Source organism: Eschrichtius robustus, chromosome 6 (assembly GCF_028021215.1).
Source record: "Eschrichtius robustus isolate mEscRob2 chromosome 6, mEscRob2.pri, whole genome shotgun sequence".
Taxonomy (NCBI): domain Eukaryota; kingdom Metazoa; phylum Chordata; class Mammalia; order Artiodactyla; family Eschrichtiidae; genus Eschrichtius; species Eschrichtius robustus.
This window is the reverse complement of record NC_090829.1, coordinates 84,678,601-84,701,899: the sequence shown is the minus strand read 5'-3', so window position 1 is coordinate 84,701,899 and position 23,299 is coordinate 84,678,601. Positions and strand designations below refer to the sequence as shown.

General features: G+C 39.9%; 1 protein-coding gene across 3 annotated transcripts in view; it reads right to left on the bottom strand.

Annotated features, from left to right (window-relative positions):
- Nucleotides 1-23,299, bottom strand: part of LSAMP (limbic system associated membrane protein) — a 654,255-nt gene that overhangs the window by 40,566 nt on the left and 590,390 nt on the right. For all 3 annotated transcript variants that reach the window (XM_068546711.1, XM_068546712.1, XM_068546713.1), the window contains exon 4: nucleotides 3,881-4,015. In XM_068546711.1, the coding sequence (XP_068402812.1) occupies nucleotides 3,881-4,015 (135 nt within the window). The remainder of the gene's footprint in view (nucleotides 1-3,880; nucleotides 4,016-23,299) is intronic.

Genomic DNA, 23,299 nt, shown 5'->3' with positions numbered 1-23,299 from the left:
TGATATCATCAATAAAGATGTAAGAGTAAACTAAAGGTTGGCATGGAGAATGGAGAGGTATAGTCATGAATAGTTAGAGAACGTAGCCAGTTTGGTTCCATACTGAGCCGTTATTTTCCTCAAGGTGATTTTAGGTGATTTTGGAATCAAAGTATTGAAGAGTCCAGTTAAAATACAGTTATATTATCTGGAGACGACGGATGTTTCCAGTCCCAACTGTGGAATCTATGGTAGGTAACCTCTGCTTCCTCTAAATCAATGGCTATCAAATGTAAGGGCAAGCTTTAGAAATGCCAGAGTCCCATGTCCCCCAGCATATATGTTGGGTTGGTTAGCTCTGGACACCAGGGTGGAGGCAGAGCTGAGTTGAAAGGGAGATGAGAAGAGGAAAAAAAAGTAATAAAGCGTGACAATGTGAACCTAGTTGGAGAGAGAGCTGTGGGAAAGCTGAAGGCAGGAATATTAGCTGGTCAGTGGGGTTTGGGGGCAGGCTTGAGAGCTGGGGACAGCTTTTGAGAAGAATTTCTCCAGGAATAGGAAAAGCGTCCAGTATAAGAAGAGTCCAAATAAAATTAAGTCCTCACTAACTGAACACTTACTATGCACTAGACATTATCCTTGGGATACTGGGCACTAGAATGAGACAAATCCAGAAGTAGCTACTTTTAATGCACTGTGAGAACTGAAACTGAGGGATTACACCTAGAACCTGTAAATGAAAGGACACTTGTCCCTAGGGCTGGAATCTGGAAGAAATTAGCAACTATCCTATAAGATACAAGAAAACAGAAGTCCTGCCTATTGTACAAAATTTGACTAAGCTTATTTAGTTGAAGAGATTTTGGGTCAATAATTTAGCTTCTGTAGGCTCCGGGACATCCTACCACTTAGAAAATAGATTTTTCATGTCAAATGGCTATGCACAGTGCTGTAGACCAACTGTGGAGAAGGATTACCCAAGAGAAATCAAAAGGAGAGACTGTAGAATCCAGCTTATGAGCTAAACAGGAAGAACTGTTCTGTCTCTCTTGTTTACTGCTCTAGCTTCTCAGTGCCCTGGGACAAATATCTGTTGGCAAATGAGTAAATGAATCAATGAGATGTTAGCAGGAGAAAATTACCAGCACTGGGGTTTTTTTTGTTTTTTTTTTTAGTGGTATTGTGGATCTGTTCCATTATGATAATCTATTCAGCCATTAATTATCTTAGCCATCCTGATACCCTGACCTAATTCCAAACCTTGTGTCTTGAAAAGGAAGACGAATCAGCTTAAATAATGGGGCATTTTCATAGTAGGCAGGCTTATATGAAGTGACAAACTGGAAATTTCTCAGTTTGCATGAGCTTTGCTAGCCAGACCTGGTTCTATAATTTAATCTTGGAGACTTCATCTACTTAATACAACTACATTTAAGTAGGGTGAATTGTTTGAATAGGACAACAGGTGCAATGGCTAGTTGTTTTAATATAATAGAAACAAAGCTTATGAAGTGTTGATAAAAAGGTGATTCCAAAGGACATTGATTTAGAATATGCTTCCTGATTGGTGGCATATATCAATTTGCAAAGTTTGGAGAAATGTTACAAGAGCAGAGTTTATCTGTTAGTTTTTCACCTATTCATTCAGTAAACATTTACTGAGCAATTTTTACAAGGTCAGATATGTGCTAGATGCTGCTGGTTAGGACAGACTGGCTGACTAAGCTCATTATAGTTTTCTATGTAATTTGTTATGACACGTCGTTTTAGAATCTTGAGTCTCTGTCCGTATTCTTCTGTGGTTCACTCATCGCTAGGAAAAGCTCACATTTTTATAAAAGGCTTTTCTTGAAAATTATCAGTATTTTCTTCTGTTCTAAGTTACACTTTGGGGACAGTCAAGAAGGAGCAATGTCAGAATAATTGTGCTAATAATAATAGGACCCAGGCGGCTGGCTTTGATCTTGGGAACCATCTGCAACACAGACCGCTTTGATGTTTCACACAATGGAAGCATGAATATTTTCTATGTACTCCATGATTGGACTTTCAGAAATCTAATGAAGATTAAGGTCGATTAAGAGAAAATAAAATCTTAACTCCGAAAGTCAGAGAAGAGGTGGTAGATGATGGCATGGCTGTGTATACATTAAAAAAGCTAACTAACCTCATTATAAACTTATATAAACACCGAGAGAAATTACCTTTCATGTGAAAAAAAGGTCCTAAAGCATTTTATAACACTGGGATCATTAACGTGTCTTTGAAACACACCCAGAACTGGAAAAGAATAGTAATACTGGCATTTCAAAACTCTATTACTTAAAAAATCACACTTCAGGATAAAAGTACTTCGGATCTCATCAAATGCATCCCCTTGTTCTTGGAAATGAGTGCCATAAATGCTACAGCAGAATCCTATCTGTTAGATTCTTCTAGGTCGGGTGTGAAGGGGATTTCGCTTTCTGTTTCAGAAGGCTGCCAGGCTGGAGCAAGGCCACAGGAAATAGTGCAGTCCAGCATTGACCGGGTCACTTAAGGCAAGTTTCCTCAGCTCTTTGTGCCTCAGTTTCCAAATTTTTAAAGTCAGACTAAAGATGATCTCATGAGTTTACTGTGAGGATTAAATGACAAATGTAAATCCCTTAATCAGTGCTGCGCATAGTAGGTACTAAGAATTGAAAACTTCTCTTTCTCTTTCTCCTGAAGGCATGGGCTTTAGAATCAAACAGGCTGGAGTCTGCATCCCTTTTCTTACTCTTGCTTTCTGTGTCACTTTGGAAAGGCAATTATACCTCCTAGGGCTCTAGTGTTTCAAACTTTAAAGTGGAGTCAATTATATCTACCTTGCTAAGGACTTTATACGGTATCACTGGCACACAGTGTAACTGCATGGAAGGCTTAAGATAACGGAAAGTAACTTACCACCATCCAAAGCATATTTTCAAATATGGGTTAAGATGTATGTGCATGTGTGTCTGTGCGCCTTTGTGCATGTGTGTATGTATGTTACATGTGCATGCGTGTGTACATGTATATGTGTGGAGTGTGTATTTGTGTATTTGTGTTAAACACACAGGAAGGAAGAACTGTCAGGGCATCCTTTTATCCCTGTCACTAGCCACAATTATGTGATGTGGAACTTGAATTTGAATGATGCGGACAGTCACTCCTCACTGAACAGGGTAAATGAATTCTCTTTATTCCTTTGCTGGGTGACACACATCATATGGATCCACCCCTGCCCCCCATCCTTTTGAACTACATCTAAGGATCCTTTCATCTGAGAAGTTCAAAGTTTGCCCACTTAACTATGTATCTTAGTGAAATCTTCCTTTCTAATGCCCATACTTTGGGACAAATAGATAACCAATATTAACTTATCAGGTATCCCTCGTAGCCACCGGGGACACGTGGTATCTGACCACAGTGGCTTAAATTTGTTCCCAAGGCCAATTAGTTCAATAGCAGAGGATAAAATATGGTCTTGAATTATTCTCTTCTGACAAACAATACATTAAGGTGGAAATTCCAGTTAAAGCAGTTATGAATTGTTGTTTTTTCCAAAGTGATATGACCTTGGTCTCCACAAAGACTAGACGAGTGATTGCCTAAAGTGCTAGTGGTGTCTGATCATGTTTTCTTAATTCTGTAGTCTGAGTAAAAGACAGAGTGTATTGTTAAATGTATTATGGGTTATATTTAGAGTTGGTACAGTTGATTTATGAAATTCAAAGGCCAAGTCCTGCCCTTGGATGTGTCCAGTGTAAAAATGTGCATCCCTGATTAGAGAAGCATCTGCTTGAAATGCAATGTTCTTTTGATATAGGCTCTTTAGAGCTCGCTGGAGGTGGAGGTGGGCCCTGGGCACATGGCACCTGCTGGCCCCTGCCATACTCACAGTTCACAGTGACCTTGACTTGTTTGACATCCGCCGAGGAGACCTCATTGGCAGCTTTGCACTCATATTTGCCTGACTGCTCCCTGGTGATGCCGAGGATCTCCAGATATTCTTCTTCTCCTTCAAATTCTCTTCCTGTAAAACAGAGGTTTGCATGATTTTTTTAAAGTTTAAAATATGCAGGAGATCACCTCTTTTTTTCTTTTTAGAAGCAATAAATCTACATGGCTTTTCAATAATTTGACAATGTTCTTTGTCTGAGGTCAGGTTCTATAGAAGCAGACTCCAAGACAAAAAGTCATTTGAAAATGATTAAGGAAGGAAATGTTCTCAGGAAAAACTGGTAGGGGAGTGGGAAAATGGGATCTGGCAGAGAAAGGAGCCAAGCTGGGGTGCAACACCAGGTCTCATCCCACAGATGGCAACTCAGCTCAATCCCTCAGGGAGCTCTGGGCACAGCACAGGTCCCACTTCGAAGTTGTGCTAACCAAGAATCAAGTAGCTGGAGTGTTGGCCTTCCCTGGTGGCGCAGTGGTTGAGAATCTGCCTGCCGATGCAGGGGACACGGGTTCGAGCCCTGGTCTGGGAAGATCCCACATGCCGCAGAGCAACTAGGCCCGTGAGCCACAATTACTGAGCCTGCGCGTCTGGAGTCTGTGCTCCGCAACAAGAGAGGCCGCAATAGTCAGAGGCCCGCGCACCGCGATGAAGAGTGGCCCCCACTTGACGCAGCTGGAGAAAGCCCCCGCACAGAAACGAAGACCTAACACAGCCATAAATAAATAAGTAAATAAATAAATAAATAAATAAAATTAAAAAAAAAAAGCTGGAGTGTTTATACATCACGCTCATCAGTCACTGGCTAAAGGTTTAGAGCAAAGTGGGAGTCGCGGAGAGGGGCATGCAAGTTGTAAAGGGCTCAGAAGGGCAGCCATTGAAGTGCTGAATCATCGATTAGACCATGCTTCAAAGCACTCTTTCAACCAAAGTTGTTATTAGGACACGTGGCTTCCCTTCGAGAAACTGTCACTCTTCTCCCCCAGATTATGTGGAATTCTGTTCACGAAGGTCATGTTCGAAACCCTGTCTTATAGTTATGTCAAACTACATCATCAATGAGACTTTCAGGCCTTGGACCGGATCCAAGAGATTGTGTTGCTGATGGCGCATTTTGTCACGTGGGAGTGGAGGGCTAGGGAGCTAAATATGATTGGCTTAACCACTTGGGATTAGGGGTCTGGAGGCCCTTTTTAGAAAGTTGCAAAAAATGTCTCCATTTTCATAAAGAAATGTCAAGATAGGCAGGCTTGTTTAATTCCCCTGATTAAAAGACTTTATTTCTGGAGGGAGAGAGAGAGAGAGAGAGAGAGAGAGAGGGAGGAAATGGAGGCATGGAGGTGGAGAGTCGGGGGGAGAAAAAGGGGAAAGAGAAAGTGAAGAGGAAAGGGGACTGAACAGGGAAGAGCTTGGCCAGAAAGGCCTATAGACATCAGCTAAATTCAACTTCCCTCACCCTCAAGTTACAAACCCCACTGCTGTTGGGTTAGGACAGAGCAGCTGGAAGGGTGCTAAAGAACACAGTCCTGCCACCATGAAGAAAACTTGCTCCTGGTCTTCCTACACTAAATGGTACCAATTAATAGCTCTGTTCGCATGCCACAAGCTGTTTTCCTTTTCTGGAAATTGCCTGATGGCCAAATCAACATAACAGCCAGCCAGCACAGAGACAAGTTCACTGCCTAAACACGTCAGCTCAGCCTGTTAACTAGACTCCCAACAGAACCTAGGGCCTCTTTGATAACATTCTGTGACGCAACTGTCAGGAATACTCCAAGCTTCAAGTCTTCGGTTAATTGTCACTAACACTAGTTTGAGGAAACTCTGAAATCCCAACAACAAAAAGGCAATAGTTATAATTATTTGGTTTGGAGTCCTGCACATTATCTAGCACATGCTTCTACTGAAAACTTTTTAGAATTAGTCTCTAAGTGTATAGCTGCATATTATTTATAATAGGCCATCTTATTTCCTGCCTGTGTTTTCACCTTTTTTCCTCTCCACACTCATGCGAGTAGTCAGACCTAACTACTCAATGCCACAGAAGTAGAATGTGGTAGGAAAGAAAACAGAAATCTTAGAAGGGGTAATAGTTCACTTTACTGGGTTAGCTGGGAAGAATTTGGACTTGGAGGAGAAAAAAAGATCTTTCCAGCATACTTGCAACTATGAACTGACAGTCATGCCAACTAAGTGATGCTAAGAATCTTCTAGTTAAATATAAATACCCTGAAGGCAAATGGCAACATTGACAACTGCAGGCCAAAATAGGATAAAGCTCGTTAAAAACCTGGAGTGCAAAGGTGGGATTTACAGTAAGACAGCATTATTGATTTTGAGAATAATGGTGGATTATGATGAAAAAAGAGTAAAAGATGAGTTCAGAATGGTTTAGGATTTCTGCCCTGCCCTGCTCCTGCATCCATCAACTTTATTCCTAGGTAGGTACAGCGTTGTTAGTAGAAGAAAGGGAGAAGGGGTATAGTCTTCTTAGAGATGGCTAATAACGCTGAATTCTTTTCACTTCCCATGAAATACCTAGAAATGCTGGGTAATGGACCCCTACCCTGCATTTTGAATTTCTGAAAGGTATAAACCAGTTCCAGGCATGGGAATGATGATTTTTAGCAACGACCAAGGACCTACCCATTTGGGAAGCTGGCACCTGTGAGAGTAGACATTAAGATGAACTAGAGAAAATAAAGTAATATTTATTGGGTTTGGGACCTCGGATTCTTACATGAATACCAATGTAGGTATTCATCGTCTCATTTTTTCCCAATAAGCAGATAATAAAACAAATCTTCGTGAATTTTCAATCTCATGTCTCTAGGAAGAATTTACCCTGATACTACATGGGGATGAAGGGGGAGTTTTCCATTAAATGTCTCACCCATAAGGCAGAAAGATCATATTTGTTTCTCCCATCCTAGCTCTCCTGCACTCTGATGGCCACCTCTATCTCCAGCATACAATGTGCACAGTTGGTTCACTAAAGCAGGGGAGTTTCAAGATGCAAACCAAATATAGGTAAAAGAAACTAGACAGTCTTCCCTCATCCAACAATCTTGACAAAAATTTAAAGTATTAAACAATACCTCTGGGCCCTTGTCATTCTTCCTTTATCTCTTGGACCCTTCATTTGAAACTCTTATCCTGGCAGAAGTGCCAAGAAGCTAGGCTATTTTTCTTGCACCCACAGGAGACTTTACTCACAGCACATTATCTCTCCTGGTTCACTTGAGCATTTCTCATTAATCCACAGTGATTTGAGAGGAAAGGGACACTTTTGTGTTGCTAGAAAGTCAAAGAACCAGACTATAAATTCCTCGGGGGCTGTGTCTTGCAATATCCCCGTGCACAGCACAGGGTTTGGCACAGATTCATTACTCAACAAATGTTTGTTGAGTTAGCTGAACTGAATTAAGAAACACAAGCAAAAACTAGAGTCAGATTCAACACATCATCTAGCTTAAGAGAACCAAGTATCCAAAGGTACTTTTCTGTACCTTCTGTTCTTTCTGTAATAGAAGCTGGCATATAAATCCACTCCTTTTTAATGATCCTAACAAAATACCCTTTTACTGGGGAAGGATGGGTGTGCTGAGTACTCTGCTGTGGAAATGCTGGGCGGGGCATCTCTGGCCATGTCCTGAGAATGTATCTGCTATGCAGATTTATTATTTCAGGAAAAGGTGTACAGACACCAGCAGAGCCCCAGGTGGAAATGCGCACAATGCCATTCCTTTCATCTGATCAACTGCAGTTTCTTGTTTCAAGGCATGGAATACACCACGTTAATCTTGAGTCGCAGAATTTTAAAATGCATTCAGGTCCTCTTGCTCCTCTCCCTTGGCCCCCATGTATCTGTCCACATCAGGGCACCTGTTCTCCATTCTTTCAGTTCCCTCTGACTAGCTGTTCTCAACCCAGGCGTCCTGTCACCATCTCCCTATACTCTCTCAAGAGAAGACTCTTTGGCCAGAATCTGACATTCAACCTGTTGGTAAATTCTCTGGTGGCATAAAGCCGTATGGCTAACGTGGGCCCTTCTCTTGTTCCTATCTGTTATTTTCTGCCCTTGTTTAAATGTTTACCTGAAATGCAAATTTCAGTATTTTGGTATTTTAAACATCTCACCCTGTTTCCACAAGCTTGCTCACGTCGCCGAGTGTTATATTTATTCTGGGATCTAGTGTTTAGTATAAATCTCCCTTTGCTTACTGTGCTTTTGTGTCTCCTGGCAATATTCAGCTACCAGGCTAAATAATTTCTCATCCTCTTCAGTGTATGCACGTTTCAAACTCTTCACCTAATTAACATATCGCCTCTTAGCCACTGTTTACTCAAGTTCTACATATTAGTTCTTTTAATATTTCTTCATAAGTCAGAAAGAAGGGCCTCGAGCTAGTGGCAAGAGGAAAGTGTTCTCTTCTGTGTTCCCTGATGTAGAGGCAAATCAGCCAGGAATAACGCCAATTAAAGTATGCCAGGTGCCACCTTCTGAGAACAGTGACTTCAGAGGACCATGCTTTGGTGAAACCTGTAGACTTCACATCCAAGATGTTGATTTATTTAGATTTCCAAGGCTAACTAGGCATCTGGAAGCAAGCAGCCATTTGAAATGAAATACCTTTCCTTCGCGTCTCTCTCTCTCTCTCTCTTTCTCCCATTCTCGCCTTCTTCCTCTCTCTCTCCCCATGGTCACCCCCTCCCCCCAACTACACGCATACATACAAACAGCTATTTATTTACATATAACCATTCACTCTAACTTTTAGGGAACAGCATGTCAATTCACTAACACCCAAATATTTGCTCACTAAACACAGCAGGCTTATTCTTGAAAATTCTCCAGGGTATGACATCCAATACCCTATTTGGAATTAAAAAAAAAAAAAGACTGCTACCCTAATAATCATTATGATATCTGTCTTTCTTTTCCTTTATCTGAGATACAGGAAATGAAATTTAGAAAACTTGTTAAATTTGAGTGTTTTATGACTTTAAAGTAGAATTCCAAGGGTTCTTATATATTAGGAAATGGATGAAGCATTTTTTTCTCCACTACTCTGAGAAGAGTCTTATAACGTCTTTGTAGATCATCCTTTTACAGAAGAGAACATGGGTTTTAAACAGGGTTGACATTCCCTTTACTCACCTAAATTTGAATATTTTATAAGTGACTGTAAACACATTGGCTATAAATACAAACACATATACAGATGAATGAAAAGCAAAGAAGTGGCGCTTGTCTTGTAGGGTATATATGTACGTATGTGTGTGTTTGTGTGAGCCTGTGGTCGGAAAGGCGGGTGAAGAGGGTGAGAAAAAGCCAGCTATGAACTTCTATCTCTAAAAATAAAAGAAAAAAGGATCGCAAATCAATGATGCCATTTGAAGTTTCCTATGCTAACTTCAAATACCATAACAAGTTTCTGTTCTTACAGTACATTTCATGTTTTCGTTCTTTTTTTTTTTTTTTATCCTAAGGACATACTCACCTGTTCCTGTTTTTGCTTTCCCTACTTTTTTTGCACATCACGTTCTGTACAGACATGCTAAAAAAAGGAAGAGAGAAAGAAACACAAGAAATCTAGAAAAAGTACTTGTGATGTGGTTCTGTTTATATTTCCAACCATGTCTCTCTCTAGATCCTTTGAAGTTTTTGTTTCTCGGTGTCACATCCCACCTGAGAGACACTTTAGTGTTTGACAACTTTTCTGTCCAAAAGTGGAAACCACTTCTCATCCCCACCTCTCATCACCCATCAAGGGAGGGGTGAAGAGTGGTAAATAATCCATGATTGAAAGAAGGAAGGGGTAGGCAGTGGACACAGTTGTCAGAGCAGCAATCACAGGAGAATAAGGAGACACAGGGGAGAGCAATGTATTGAAGAGAATGAGGGGGAGAAAACTGAGAGAAATGACACCATGAGGATGATTATAAGGAAGGGTTAGAAGAATAGAAATGAAAGAATAGAGAATTCTCTAGAGACAGAGGCATTTGGCTACTAAGATATTTAAGCCTACATGGAAGGGAGGGGGTTGGTTACTCTGCTGTAGAAATGTTCCCTATTTGAATAGTAAGACACAACAGGGTGTGGATTATGCACATTGGCCCCATGCCTTCTGTAGCCCCAAAGGGTGTAGTTAGTACCCAGAAATCAGAGGCAAGCACAATGCCAGGAAAGATTCACAACTGGCTTTGGCTCTATGAATGAACATGGGCCAAATGAAGAACGTCCTGGCATCCAGAGAGATCCAATTCATTACGATTGGTGTTTTTGCTTTCACATACGAAAAGTCAGCTAGCTGACATAGTTTGAGCTCGGCATCCAACCGGAAGCTGCCATCCACACATCCTTTTCAGTCCTGGGCCATGGCATTTTGTTATTGTACTCATACTTAACCATTACCCCCTACTTGGTGTCAGTTTTGAGAAACTGTTCTGCCCTTGTAGATGCTAGGTTTGGAATCAAGATCCCCTATGTTTAGTTCTCTGAAGGGGAACTCTATCGATGACAGCTAACCTTCCGTTGTAGGGACCACATCTGGTTTTGCTCATCATTGTACCCCTAGTGCACAGCATGACGCTGGATGCTGGAGTGCTCAAGAAATTTTGCAGTGGGAGGGCGGAAGGAGCTACCACTTAATAAACACACACTAGGTACTTTGCTAAATGACTCAGACATTATCTTATTTAATTCACAATACCATTAAGATGAGGAGTCCAGGTTTAGAGAGGACCTTTAAGGAACTTGCCTGAGTTTATAATGATATTAAGGAAGAACAGAGGTTTAAACCAGGTCTGTTGACTTTTGGAGCCCATTTTCCCAACTAGGCATGACTATTTTTATCATTAGAGATTCTAGTTAGCTGAATTCTTAGCTCTCAGAATCTTCTCTATTTCTGCCTTCTGAATATAAATGTGAGGTTGAGAATGGGACACTTGGGGAATTTCCAAAACAATGTAGCTCAGTTACAGATAAAGAAAGTAAAAAAGGTACCCTTCAGCTTTTTAAAGATTTGTCTACTTAACTTCCTCATCAAGAGAAATAAATAAAGCAATACATGAGAAAAAAGCTGATATTTAGAAGTTTAGACTCACTCACTTTTTTATAGAGGTCCCTCCAAAAGCCATATAAAATCACGGTTGCACATGAATGCCAACAAACAGCAAAGGAGCTACAGGAACAGTGTAGAATGCACTTATATTAGGAAAGACTTACTGGGAGGAGTGAAATTTCAGGAAGTTGAAAAACCCAAGTGGAGAGAATCAGAGCCAGCAAATTGTAAAAGGGTGTGGCAATCTGGTTATACTGCCTGAAATAGAGTTCTCCATGCAGGAGAAAAGAGCAGCGTGATACGACAGCAGGACATAGGCTAGGGTGTGAGGGGTGGTGTGAAGATTCTGTATTGGCTATGTTCAGTATCTCTGCATTCCAGTGAAGACACAGTGGAGCCTTCTGGCTCCCGTAAGGTACTGAGTATAATGCAATTTATTTATTTATTTATTTTAAAAAATTTATTTATTTTTTATTTTTGGCTGCACTGGGTCTCTGTTGCTGCACCCGGGCTTTTCTCTAGTTGAGGCGAGTGGGGGCTACTCTTTGCTGCGGTGCACTGGCTTCTCATTGCAGTGGCCTCCCTTGTTGCGGAGCACCAGCTCCAGAGCGCAGGCTCAGCAGTTGTGGCACACAGACTTAGTTGTTCCGCGGCATGTGGGATCTTCCCGGACCAGGGCTTGAACCCGTGTCCCCTGCATTGGCAGGCAGATTCTTAACCACTGTGCCACAAGGGAAGCCCTAAAATGACATTAAAAAAAATAATTTGGGACTTCCCTGGCGGTGCAGTGGTTAAGAATCCGACTGCTAATGTGGGGGACCTGGGTTCGATCTCTGGTCCGGGAAGATCCCACATGCCGCGGAACAACTAAGCCCACGCGCCACAACTATTGAGCCTGTGCTGTAGAGCCCATGTGCCGCAACTACTGAGCCTGCGTGCTGCAACTACTGAAGCCCACGCGCCTAGAGCCTGTGCTCTGCAACAAGAGAAGCCACTGCAATGAGAAGCCCGCACACCATAACGAAGAGTAGACCCCGCTCACCGCAACTAGAGAAAGCCTGCGCACAGCGACGAAGACCCAATGCAGCCAAAAATAAATACATAAAATAAATAAATAAAATTAAAAAAAAATTTTTTTTTAAGCTTTCTTCCTTCCATCTTTCCTTACTTCCTTTCTTGAGAAAACAGGGTGTGTAAGCATGGAATTCCATGGAAATTTTATTTGTTTAAAGTCCTTTGTATATCAACACCACTTACTCTTTTTTTTTTTTTTGAGAAATATTGCTGTAAAGACATAACCTAGAATTTTTTTTTTTATTAAGAAATGGGTATTTATTTTTATTTTTATTTATTTATGGCTGTGTTGAGTCTTCGTTTCTGTGCGAGGGCTTTCTCCAGTTGCGGCAAGCGGGGGCCACTCTTCATTGTGGTGTGCGGGCCTCTCACTATCGCGGCCTCTCTTTTTGCGGAGCACAGGCTCCAGACGTGCAGGCTCAGTAATTGTGGCTCACGGGCCTAGCTGCTCTGTGGCATGAACACCACTTACTCTTGGTGCCAGTTTCTTGGCACTGAGTCCCAACATGTATTGTAATAAGCTGGCCTGTGAACTGCTGTGAAAGCAGAGATGGTTCTTCAAGGTTGTCAAATAGTCATCATCAACCCTGACTAATTGGCAGTGGCTACCTGGAGCATGACGTTGAGAAGGATGCTGAGGCAGAGTCTAGGCTCAGTGGGAAAGAGTGGCAATGTCTATGAGGGCAGGAGAAGGGAATGTGTGCACATCCTTGGACCCTCACCTGCCCTGGGGTCTCTTGTAGTCCACCTGAGATTTTTGGGTATAAAGAAATGTATCCTAAATACAGCATGTAGGTTGAAAGCTAGTGACTTCCTGGGTTTGAATGCAGTTTGTACCATTCGGAAAATCAGGATAGAGTGCTTATTTTGGAGTGAAGATAATGAGTTTCATTCTTGACATGGTTGGTATCACGTTGAAATATCCCGGGGAGTGCATTTCATAGGCATTCAAAAATATGGAGCTGCCAAAAGACTAGGGCTAAATGTAGATTAAATGTGGAATATATACATTGGTAGTAATTCAAGCCACTGTAGTAGGGACTACAGAACATTTGTATGATGTCGCATCATGTCATAAAGCAAGGAATCACTGTCTTCTTTTTTATTATTCTGGGATGAGGGGAAGAAGAGGCAAAGAGGTAAAACTGGACAAAAAACCCCCAAAATACCTAGTAGACTCCTTTGGAATAAAATAGACATAAAAATTCCTGCAGGTGTTGATGGTTTTCTCGACTATTTCCCAAGAAGGGGGCGAGGCAGAGATTAGAGTTGCTGGTCAGAGGCAGCAACAAACAAGATCGTCCACCATTGTCATCAGAACTGTAGGGGTCTTCCACGACCTATCATTAGCGATTCTGCCACGGCTGAGGATTAAATATCAAGAGAGATGAGAGCAGCGGTTGCTGTTTTCAAGAGTCACATAAATCAATTGGCATTTTGTAAGTGAATGTGTTAAACTCAGCAGGGCAACTGCACTGTGCAAGGATTGCTGGGCATAATTTTGTGGCTGCTGAGAAGGCTTTGAAAGGTAATTAAAACAAAGCAGGTGATGACCCCATCTGGCCCTCTGTCGTTTCATCCCAGGCCTGATGTGGCAGTGACCTTAGTGGGGCTCACCCCCAAATCTCAGCCTCACTTCTTCAGCTAGCCTCACTGCTGAAAGCACCTTTTGATCCAGTTTAGAGAACTGTTCTTGCTTAGAGTCAGTAAACAAGTAACGGAGAGAAAAGTGGTGGGTAGGGATCGGGGTAGGCCAGAAAAGAAAATGGTTTAACAGACTCACAGACACAGAGAACAGACCTGCGGTTGCCAAGGGGGAGGGAGGGGAGGGGAGCGATAGACTGGGAGTTTGGCATTAGCAGATGCAAACTATTACATGTAGAATGGATAAACAACAAGGTCCTACTGTAGAGCACAGGGAACTATATTCAATATCCTGTGATAAACCATAATGGAAAATAATGTAAAAATGATAGCATATATATATAACTGAAACACTTTGCTGAAGAGCAGAAATTAACATAACATTGTAAATCAACTATATTTCAATTAAGAAAATAATTAAAAAATAAAAAAAATAAAAACCCAGTGAATAAGATGAAAATGGAAAAAAAAAAAGAAAAAAAGAAAGAGATAAAATAGTTTAAGCAGGTAAGGAGTCTGGCAATTTGCTTTTTGCTTTTCCACCACAGTGTATGAATTAGGAATTACCCCATCAACATTCAGTTTGGGGACCAGCACCCGTCAATCCTGGCTGGGGTTTTTCAGCCTCTCTGTGAAGCAGATGGATTGCAGTGGGAGTGAGTGTCCTGGCTGCCACGTTGCGGGTATACTGGAGAGGTGGAGTGGGAGAGACCGGGAGGCAGCTTGCGCCTGCTCTGGAAAGCATTCGCCCTCCCAGGCTGGGCCCAGGCACTCCTGGAAGGCTACGTTACGAGGCCAGTGGGCCAACGCTTAATAAGAAAACAGCAGCGATTTGTCTCCACTGCTATTTATGTTTTAAGCGCATGACAGGCTGTCAGTGAAAGTGAGAGTCGCTAAATTTACTGCATTTCAGATTACTGCCACAGTCTCTGACTTGACAAGTCACTTCATTTAAAAAGCACTGCGTAAGGATGTTTCCTCCACTTCTTTTTAAATAAAAACAAGGGGAGAGAAAAAGGCCACCACAGTGGTTTAAATGATTGAAATGAAGAAAGCCCACAAGACTGCCTTAGCCTGATGGGTGGGCGCTACTTTCACACACTGAACTCTAATTAAAATGGCAAGTGAGGGAAAGGGATGACCCCGAAATTCTTGGTTTGACTGATTTGTGGACTGGGTGATATTTTTATGTGGTGGGGAGGTGGGTCATAAAATGAGTTTTCATATGTTGAATTTGAATGCTTAAAGGACATGCAAGTGGAGATTTCTTCTAAACAACTGGATATAGATGAAGAATAAAACTACTTATTTTTTTACACTTCATTTCTTTACCTGTTCATTTATTTTCTGAGGTCTTTATAAACAGAAGAAGATAACTGTAGACAAAAAGAAGGAATTAACCATCAAGGGAGTAAAGGGGATAGAGACGGGGCAACACTGAATGCTGAATAAGAATAACAATTCAAAATATTCATTTTTGGTATAATAAGACCTAAATACTTAAAAATACATACACAAGTGGATTATGATCTGAAGAGTAGAGCATGGCTTCCAAGTACATTTATATACAGTCATTTGACAAATACCTATTGCTACCATGTGCCAGCCAGTAATTTAAACAGGAAGTACAAGAAACAGAGGAAGTAGATGAAAGATATTATTCCTAACTCTTATGGAACTCACATTCTTATCAGGGATAGATACAATTAAACAGCTCTGGAAAGCGTTGACTTTATCTCACATGAGCGGAAAATGTATTAAAGGCTTCAGGAATTATATTCGTATATACTTGGACTAGTTCTAGTAATACTATTAATCATATTTTCTCAATGATTTTAAATGCTACTCCTAATTACAACTTGTTTGTTTCTTGATTCTGTTCTGTTTTTGGATTCCTTTTGACTATTCTTAGGCCAATCTCTTACTATGCTAATTACCATAGCTTTTAATACATTTTAATGAAAGAGATGAATAGTCATTTATCAGAATTTTCCTGATTGGTTTCACATATTTTTTTCACATGAACTTTAGAATCATCTTTTAAATCAAACAAAAACTAAATATTTGGTCTTTTATTGGGTTTATATTAGATTTATAGGTTAAATCTATATCTTTACATTCTTGGTTCTTTCTATGCAAGAATAAGATACCACATTTAAGTCTTCTTTACCCATCAATTTCTTCCTAAGTCCTGAGAATTTTGCATTAGGCTTATTCTCATATATTTTATATTTTCTTTTTTCTAGCGAATAGGGTTCTTTTGTCATTATCTAACTGGTATTAGTCACATTTAGAAGAAACATAGTTTTGTATGTCAATACTGTAATTAACTACCTATTGAATTATCTTTTTCTCTTATTGTTGCTAGAATCGTGTTGGAAACAACAGACTATTCCAATTTTGAAAAAAAATATTATTCACCAAAACAAATTCAGATAAGTCAAGTGATTCAAAATTAAAAGTTAAACTATAAGAGTATTAAAAGAAAAGACTAGAGTTTGATAATATTGAAGAAGGGAACACCTTTCTAAGCAAGTCATAAAACACAGAAGCCATGAAGAAAAAAAGATTTATTAGTTTGACTACCTATAAAAAGTAAAAAAATTTCCACAGTACAAAACCTTCATCAACAAAGTTAATACATAAATAATAAGATGAAAAGTGTATTTAAAATATATATCACATAAAAGGGCCAAACTCCTTAAAAAGTTGAATTTTCAAAGTCAGTAGGCTGAACTGACTATTTTGGGAGACAGTTTGACAATATCTACTAAAGCTGAGGATGTGCCTATGATCCAGCAATTCCACTACTATGTGCAGAGATGTTCATAGCAGCACTGGAATCACCCACACTGTGTAGAGGGTAAATAGATTGTGGCATATTCATATAGCAGAATACCAGACAGCAAAGAAAATGTGACAGTTCTACGTGGCAACATGGGCAATCTCCCAAACGTAATATGGCTGAAATAAATAAAACAATCCTCTCCTATGCAAGTTACAGACAAGCAAAACTAACCTATTTTTTTTCCATGAATGCTGTACAATTGTAAAATTACAAAGCAAAGCAAGGCAAAGATTATCACAAAATATTTCACATTATTATATCTAGTATTTATTATGTGCTTACTGTGTGTCATGCTTTTCATATAAACGTATTCACTTAAGAAAATTTCATTCACATAATATAATGCTATCTAGTCATAAGAAAGATATATTTGTTATAAAATACTATGTATAGTATATCTGCTTTGTGTTAAGTTATATACTTACATAAATGCATATATTCATATATATGCTTTTTCTATTGAAGTATAGTTGCTTTACAATATTGTGTTAGTTTATACTGTACAGCAAAGTGAATCAGCTATACGTACACATATATCCCCTCTTTTTTGGATTTCTTTCTCATTTAGGTCACCACAGAACACTGAGTAGAGTTCCCTGGGCTATACAGTAGGTTCTCATTAGTTATCTATTTTATACATAGTATCAATACTGTATGTATGTCAATCCCAATCTCCCAATTCATCCCACCCCCCCCCTTCTCCCTTGGTATCCATACATTTGTTCTCTAAGTCTGTGTCTCTATTTCTGCTTTGTAAATAAGATTGTCTATACCAAATTTTTCAGATTCCACATATAAGCGTTAATATGATATTTGTTTTTTCTTTCTGACTTACTTCACTCTGCATGACAGTCTCTAGGTCCATCCATGTCTCTACAAATGAGCCAATTTCGTTCCTTTTTATGGCTGAGTAATATTCCACTGTATATCTGTACCACATCTTCTTTATCCATTCCTCTGTTGATGGACATTGAGGTTGCTTCCATGTCCTGGCCATTGTAAATAGTGCTGCCATGAACATTGAGGTGCATGTGTCTTTTTGAATTATGGTTTTCTCTGGGTATATGCCCAGTGGGATTGCTGGGTCATATGGTAGTTCTATTTTTAGTTTTGTAAGGAACCTCCATACTGTCCTCCATAGTGGCTGTATCAATTTACATTCCCACAAAGAATGTATGAGGGTTCCCTTTTCTCCACACCCTCTCCAGCATTTATTGTTTGCAAATTTTTTGTTTGTTTATTTGTTTGTAAATTTTTTGATGATGGCCATTCTGACCGGTGTGAGGTGATATCTCATTGTAGTTCTGATTTGCATTTCTCTAATAATTAGTGATGTTGAGCATCTTTTCATGTGTTTCTTGGCCATCTGTATGTCTTCTTTGGAGAAATGTCTATTTAGGTCTTCCACCCATTTTTTGATTGGGTTGTTTGTTTTTTTGATATTGAGCTGCATGAGCTGTTTGTAAATTTTTACCATTGCAACAAAAAGAATAAAATACCTAGGAATAAACCTACCTAAGGAGGCAAAAATACCTGTATGCAGAAAACTATAGGATACTGATGAAAGAAATCAAAGATGACACAGATGGAGAGATATACAATGTTCTTGGATTAGAAGAATCGATGCTGTGAAAATGACTATACTACCCGAAGCAATCTACAGATTCAGTGCAATCTCTATCAATTTACCAATGGCATTTTTCACAGAACTAGAACAAAAAATTTTACTATTTGTATGGAAACACAAAAGACCTCGAATAGAAAAAGCAATCTTGAGAAACAAAAATGGAGCTGGAGGAATCAGGCTCCCTGACTTCAGACTATACTACAAAGCTACAGTAATCAACACAGTATGGTACTGGCACAAAAACAGACATACAGATCAATGGAACAGGATAGAAAGCCCAGAGATAAACCAATGAACCTATGGTCACCTAATCTATGACAAAGGAGGCCAGAATGTACAATGGAGCAAAGATACCTTCTTCAACAAGTGGTGCTGGGAAAACTGGACAGCTACATGTAAAAGAATGAAATTAGAACACTCCCTAACACCATACACAAAAATAAACTCAAAATGGATTAAAGACTTAGATGTAAGGCCAGACACTATAAAACTCTTAGAGGAAAACATAGGCAGAACACTCTTTGACATAAATCACAGCAAGATCTTTTTTGACCCACCTCTTAGAGTAATGAGAATAAAAACAAAAATAAACAAATGGCACCTAATAAAACTTAAAAGCTTTTGCACAGCAAAGGAAACCATAAACGAGACAAAAAGGCCACCCTCAGAATGGGAAAAAAATATTTGCAAATGAAGCAACTGACAAAGGATTAATCTCCATATATATGATTTTTAACACATTTGCTTACATATACACAATGTCTACCCAATATCAGTAGCAGTCTGACTTCTGGATTATGGAATTAGGAGAGCCAGAAGTGTGTGGTCAGGGAATTTCTCTTCATTTTATGCCCTGCTATACTGCTTGAATATTTGACATAGATCACATGTTACTTTTATATTAAAAGTTTCTTAAAAATGGAATTGGATTTAATAATTTCAGTATAGGGGAAAGACATACCCACCCTTGTGGCTGTATCCTCAGGGCAGGTTTCTCATAATGAAAAAGAAAATCTCTGAGATTTTTCTATTTCTGGTATAATGAAAGAAGAATTAATAGGAAAATAAGACACCAATACCAAATGACAGGAGGAATGGTAGCAAGGAAGTTGATACCATATAAAATCAAAGCAATTCTCTAATTAGCTTGGCAATAAGGAGTTTTAATGAATCTACGTGGGTACTGTCTGTTTCACTCTACCTCCTGCACTGTGTCTATTAAAGAATTGTGACCTGCAGGCCCACTCTGCCCCGAAGCAGTGAGACTCGAGCCTGGCCAATTGTTAGAAGTTCTTTGCCCACTATTGAGAGGGGTCTGGACTTCCATGCTGACCCTGAAGGTGGAAGCCACCTGTATGCACAGTCAGATACCTTTTCTTTTCCTGTTCTCCACCCTATGTACCAGTTTGCTTGACTGCTCTTTGGTCCTTGTCGCTGGCACTCAGATTGCACTCCAGTCCCCAGATGGGGCTAAAGTAGGGCTAGACTATGAACTTGACCCATAATCTAGTTGTCAATAACTCCATTCTTCTGAGGCTGGAGGCTTCTAAATCCTCTCTGTCTATCACTGATTAATAACCTACTAGCCTTGATGCAGCATCACTACCCAGAAATCTCTGTGCCCTGCTATCATCATAGCCATCGGACCTGCATATTCTGAGAAAAATCCCAACCTGATTTTCCATAATTATATGAACTACGAGTCTTCCAGAAGAGGTGAGGAAGTCTCAGGTATCAGGTAGAAAGAACCCATCTTTTGTTCTGGTGTGTTTCTTCTTTTATATTCCTTTAGCCCAAGCAAAACTCAGCTTATCTTTTTTTCTCCCTGGGAACTTCTAAATTCACTACTGGCTTAGGCCTCCCAGGGCCTAACAGGTAAGAACCACAAAATTACTTCCTTAAAAGTATACAATTTATAGGATCTATATAGAGACCTTTTATGGATGGAGAGAACAGGTACTAATACCTGTCATATAAAAAATATTAGGCTTAGTAATTTTTTCCACAGTATATAGCACAAAACTTTGTATCTCAACCAAGGACATAAATGTACTCAATCATTTGTTTATATCAAACAACTTCCCAGCCCTGTGCTGAAGCCATTTCGTCTCACTCTAGGAAGCTGATCAGTCTGCTTAGAAGGTTTTCCTCCCTCACTTCCCATTCTTACCTTACAAGGATCTCACTGCAACCACACAAGATAACTGTATGTACAGAGATTCAGTTGCTAATGGATTTCAATCTCGAAACTGTCAAATGCTTGCTGAAGACACTTGATAATTGCAAGGCATATTGTTAGGAACTGAATGTGTCCTCCCAAAATTCATAGGTTGAAATCCTACCCTCAATGTGGTGGTATTAGGATGTGGGGCCTTTAGAAGATGCTTAGATCATGAGGGTGGTGTTCTCATGAATGGGAGTAGTGCCCTTATAAAAGAGACCCCAGAGAGCTCTCTCGCCCTTTCTGCTCTGTGGGGACACAGGAAGGAGACTGCTATCTATGAACCAAGAAATGGGTTCTCACCAGATACTGAATCTGCTGGCATCTTGATCTTGGACTTCTCAGCTGCCAGAACTATAAGAAATAAATATTTGTTGTTTAAACCACCCAGTCTTTGATACTTTGTTATAGCAGCCTGAACTGACTGAGATAGCCTCTCTACTCAGTACGCTACTATCCATTTATTTAAGAGGCTCTGGGGTCTATCCAAGGATCACATATTTAGAAAGCAGGCGACTTGGACCGTAATTATTACCTAGAAATGGCTTCACTGAAGGGAGACCATAAACTTTTCTATAAAGACTATTAAAAATTACCCCTTTGAACACATTTTCTGTGTATTTCATAAACTTCAGTCAAATATGCTGTCAAATACATTACTCAATACCCTTTACAAATGGCCTCCATGCATCAGATATTTGCAGAAGATCATGTCTCCTCGACAAATTTTTAAACTCTTGCTGCTATTTTTGAAATTAAAAAAATAGCTATGTGAATCAATGTTTTTTCCCTTTTGTTTTCACTTTAGAAAAAATGTGCAAATATTGTGCCCAGGCGTAGTGATCAGCTTATCTCAGGTTCCTGCCAGCATCTATTCCAGTGTGTCTCAAAGTGTCATCCATGGACCACCTATGTAAGAACCATCCTGGGAGTTTATTATACAGGCAGATCACTGGGCCCTTACACAGACTTAATGAGTCAGAACCGCTTGGGATGAGGCCCAGGAATCCATGTGTTTATAAAACTCCTGAGGTGATGCTTGGGCACACCTACATTTGGTACCCACGCAGCTGATCTTAGTAGTCTGACATTCAGAGGCACATCCCTTTTCTTCTCTCAAGGGACTTCAATTAACTGCAGCTGACAGGTTTAACCTTCACCTGGGATTTGGGATCAATCCAGTTTTTAACGTCAGGGGAAATCGAAGGGGAAAAGCTGAATTATCAAGAGAAGAATCAATGTTTTGCATTGAACTTGACACTCAAGTCCCATCACTGAGCTAACAATTCCTCTTATTGTTAGTAACACTTTGTGACACTCGGGCTCCTTACATACATTAGTTCATCTGTCTACGTAGACATATTTTTTAATTTTTATTTACAAATGAAGCTACTTAAGTTTAGCAAAGTTAAGAAACTTGCCCAACATCACACAGAGAGTAAATGGGAGAGCCAAGATGTCTGTGTGACCCTAGTGTTTTTAACCATTAGATCATATTTTTAAAGTCTCAGCTCTATTCCTAGGACTAATTTCCATCTTGCGTACAAGTACTAGATACTAGGTTCCTGATAAAAGCCAATGCTGACTACTTGCTGGCCTGCCTGGAACACTAAACAAAGCCTAGGTCCCAGTTCCCAATGGTCTGCTGTCCTTTACTTTCCTCTCTCTCTCCTGCAGTTCATTGTGTTTTGCCTGGCATGATCGCTAGATTTTCATATTGTAAAAATCACAAAGAATAGGTCATTTACATGCAAAGCTGGACAAGAAAATGCAAACTGCCTTTCCTACCTCCATTATGCATGAATTTTGTTATAAAAGCACTTTTGATCAGTGGATAAGCTATCCATGAACTTGAAGAATGACAGATGGATGGCTGCTGATCTTATCAAGGATTAGAAGATCTTCTAAGAGTAAATTAATTTGTAAACAGATGAGAGACTTAATTTCTTTGGATCATGTTACATAGGATTCTGAGCTATCCTACCCCGTAATCACGTAGTCTTGTTGTAGAGTTACATTGAAATTACATGTGGCCAGCGTGAGGTGTAAGCAGATAAGGTGATGCAAAGCAGGGGCTGCCTGTGTGGTGAGATTTGACAGGCTGCCAGGCAGGATAAATTGTCTCAAAGATATCAAACATTAAAGCTTAATTATTTTCCCATTAAGACTCCTTTTACAATGTAAATATCAATGCACGTGGTTATACCTTTTATCAGCTAATGTCTTAATTCTCAATGAACACCTAAGGGACTTGTCAGCCTGCAGGCAATCAGGATAGGTAGTTGTGGGAAGAGGTTCTGAAGAACTGGAAGGATTGGACTGGAAGAAAAGGACACCGCTAGGGAAAGAGGAGTCACAGTTCAATACCACACTGAATATGCTCTGGCTTAGTGCGTCTAAATGTTGGAGGTAACACTGAGACAGAAAATCATTCTCACCAATATCTAAGTCTTGGTGTGAAATTAGCAGCAGATAGGGATAAATAGGTCATGGCTTATGACATCTATAAATAAGTCAATCTTGGAATAGGTATAAAACACACTAACAGTCTTTGAGTTCATTTGAGGTCATGTTAGGTGGTCTTTTAAACTTGCTGATCCATATCTTGATGAGAGCAATAATGTCCAAGTTTTCAGAAGATAATTGGGTAAATTCTAAGCAGGAGGTCTTGGAATGTCTTCAAAAAATCACTAGGCTCTCACATCTCCTCTGCCTCCCCTTCCTTGCATACTCTTCTAAAATACTGTTGGTTTCCAGAATGCTAAACCCAATTATATCGATATCTCAACATAACATGTACTGACGAAACTTTAGGTTCCTGGTCTAGAAGACCTTGCTATTTCAAGGTGAAAGAAGTTAAGCACCTCAAATCACCGCCTTT